The 1,677-nt window shown below is 51.6% G+C and overlaps 1 protein-coding gene across 4 annotated transcripts in view; it reads right to left on the reverse strand.

Moving 5' to 3' along the window:
- LOC102096498 (dynein axonemal heavy chain 5-like) overlaps window positions 1–1,544 on the reverse strand; it is a 170,061-nt gene extending 168,517 nt beyond the window's left edge. For 2 of the 4 annotated variants that reach the window (XM_021295674.2, XM_065052936.1), the window contains exons 1-2: window positions 549–1,544; window positions 57–243 (exon numbers count right to left, since the gene is read on the reverse strand). In XM_021295674.2, coding sequence (XP_021151349.2) covers window positions 57–219 — 163 coding nt within the window. In that variant the 5' untranslated portion in view covers window positions 220–243; window positions 549–1,544. Of the gene's footprint in view, window positions 1–56; window positions 244–504 lie in introns of all 4 variants that reach the window. The other 2 variants (XM_065052935.1, XM_065052934.1) reach the window with 2 other exon arrangements.
- Between the last annotated feature and the right edge of the window lie 133 nt (window positions 1,545–1,677).

Here is a 1,677-nt window from a genome sequence, read left to right on the forward strand (position 1 = left end):
CCATACAAAGTCCACATGAAGTACTTCTACATTCTTATAATTATTTTCTTCCTTACCTTTTTTAATAGCAATGAGTGGTGGACAGAGATCAATGTTGGGTTTGGAAGAAAGTTGCATTCCTCTAGGTTGTTCTGATGCCTGCTGTGCAAAGCGACGAGGAGAGGAACTAGACTCGACTCTTCCCCCTAACTCAGTCTCACCTCCCACAGTCTCCTCCATCTCCACACACACAAAAAAATCAACCTAAATCAAGAATGCAGAAAATGACTGGACAATGTAAAGCTGTAACAAGCAACCACACCATCAGTATTTTTATCTGTTATAGCACCAGTATGACAGACTAACAAGGAAGGGGAAAAAAAAAAATGAAATACCCCACACCCACCACCACCTCTACTCCTGGTCGTTAATTTAGAATGAGAAGATCTAAGCAGTTTACAAAACGACAGAAGCTACTCTAAGGTCACCCTTTAACAAAAGTTTATTTCTAATTGCATAACTAACATTTCTCTCTGGTCAGAGCAGGCATGCTGCAGGTGGGAACTCACGCATCGAGGGACGGGTGTTAAGCTCCTTCTCAGACGACAGCTACAGGTCCCACTCCAAAGCACTGGGCACAGAGCACCGGCTGAAGCACTTGCTTAATCTGGAGCAGGTTTCCAAGCCTGAGGTCTGCCTGGGCACTGAGAGCTGCTGGCAGCTGCTATGGCAACCCCTACACAAACCCAGCAAACAACACAGGCCCTGGGAGGCATCTCCTCTGTCCCCATTTCCTGCTCTATCCACCAACCCACTGCTAATTTCATAACTACTTTGTCTTCTCAAAAGCACCATGGCTTTCCCTTACATATGAATTAAAACCTAAGCAAGCAGCTTCCTTGAGCCTTGGCATTTCTCAGGCTGGACGGGGCTCTGAGCAACCTGATCTAGTTGAAGATGTCCCTGCTCATTGCAGAGGGCTGGACTAGCTGACCTATTGAAAGTCCCTTCCACCCCAAACTATTCCGTGATTCTATGACATGCAGAGACAGAGGAGATGCACCCTGACAGCCACACTGCTGTCCTCAACACAGCCCGTCTCAGCAGCCTGGGTTCTGGGCAACAGGTGAAGAGACACAGCTGAGATAAGTGGCTCAATTAATACTTTAGCTTTTTTTTTTTTTCTTTTCTTTTGCTGTCGGGCAAAGCCACTTCCACATGGATCCGATGGGCACCGCGTGGTTCACACTCATCCACCTGCACCACCCTTACTTGGCGTCCTTCCTTTCTCCCGACGATACCCAGCAGCCAAGCCCTCACTGCAACAGGTTACCAAACCCAGAGATTTAATACTTCAACTGGCTTCTGCATTTTTTTAGCCGATCTCAGTGGAGAGAGAGAGAAGGGAGGCAGAAGAAGAGGCGGCAGCCACAGCGCCGAGCGCACTCTGAGGAGTCGCTGCCGCTTCCTCTCGTTCCCACCTCCCCCGTCGCACTCAGCACCATGTGCGCGCACAGAGCCGCCCCGCCGCCCGGGCGAGGCTGCTTAGAGAGGACAAGACCCCTCTTTCAGAGCTTTTTCCAGCCAGCGCCCCCACGTCCCCCCCGCACCCGCCCTACCGGGGCCGCGCAGGCGCAGCCCGCAGCCGCGCACAGGTGAGGGGGCCAAGCCCGCATGCGCGCCGGCCGAACGGCGGGG

This window comes from Columba livia, chromosome 2 (assembly GCF_036013475.1).
Source record: "Columba livia isolate bColLiv1 breed racing homer chromosome 2, bColLiv1.pat.W.v2, whole genome shotgun sequence".
Lineage (NCBI taxonomy): Eukaryota > Metazoa > Chordata > Aves > Columbiformes > Columbidae > Columba > Columba livia.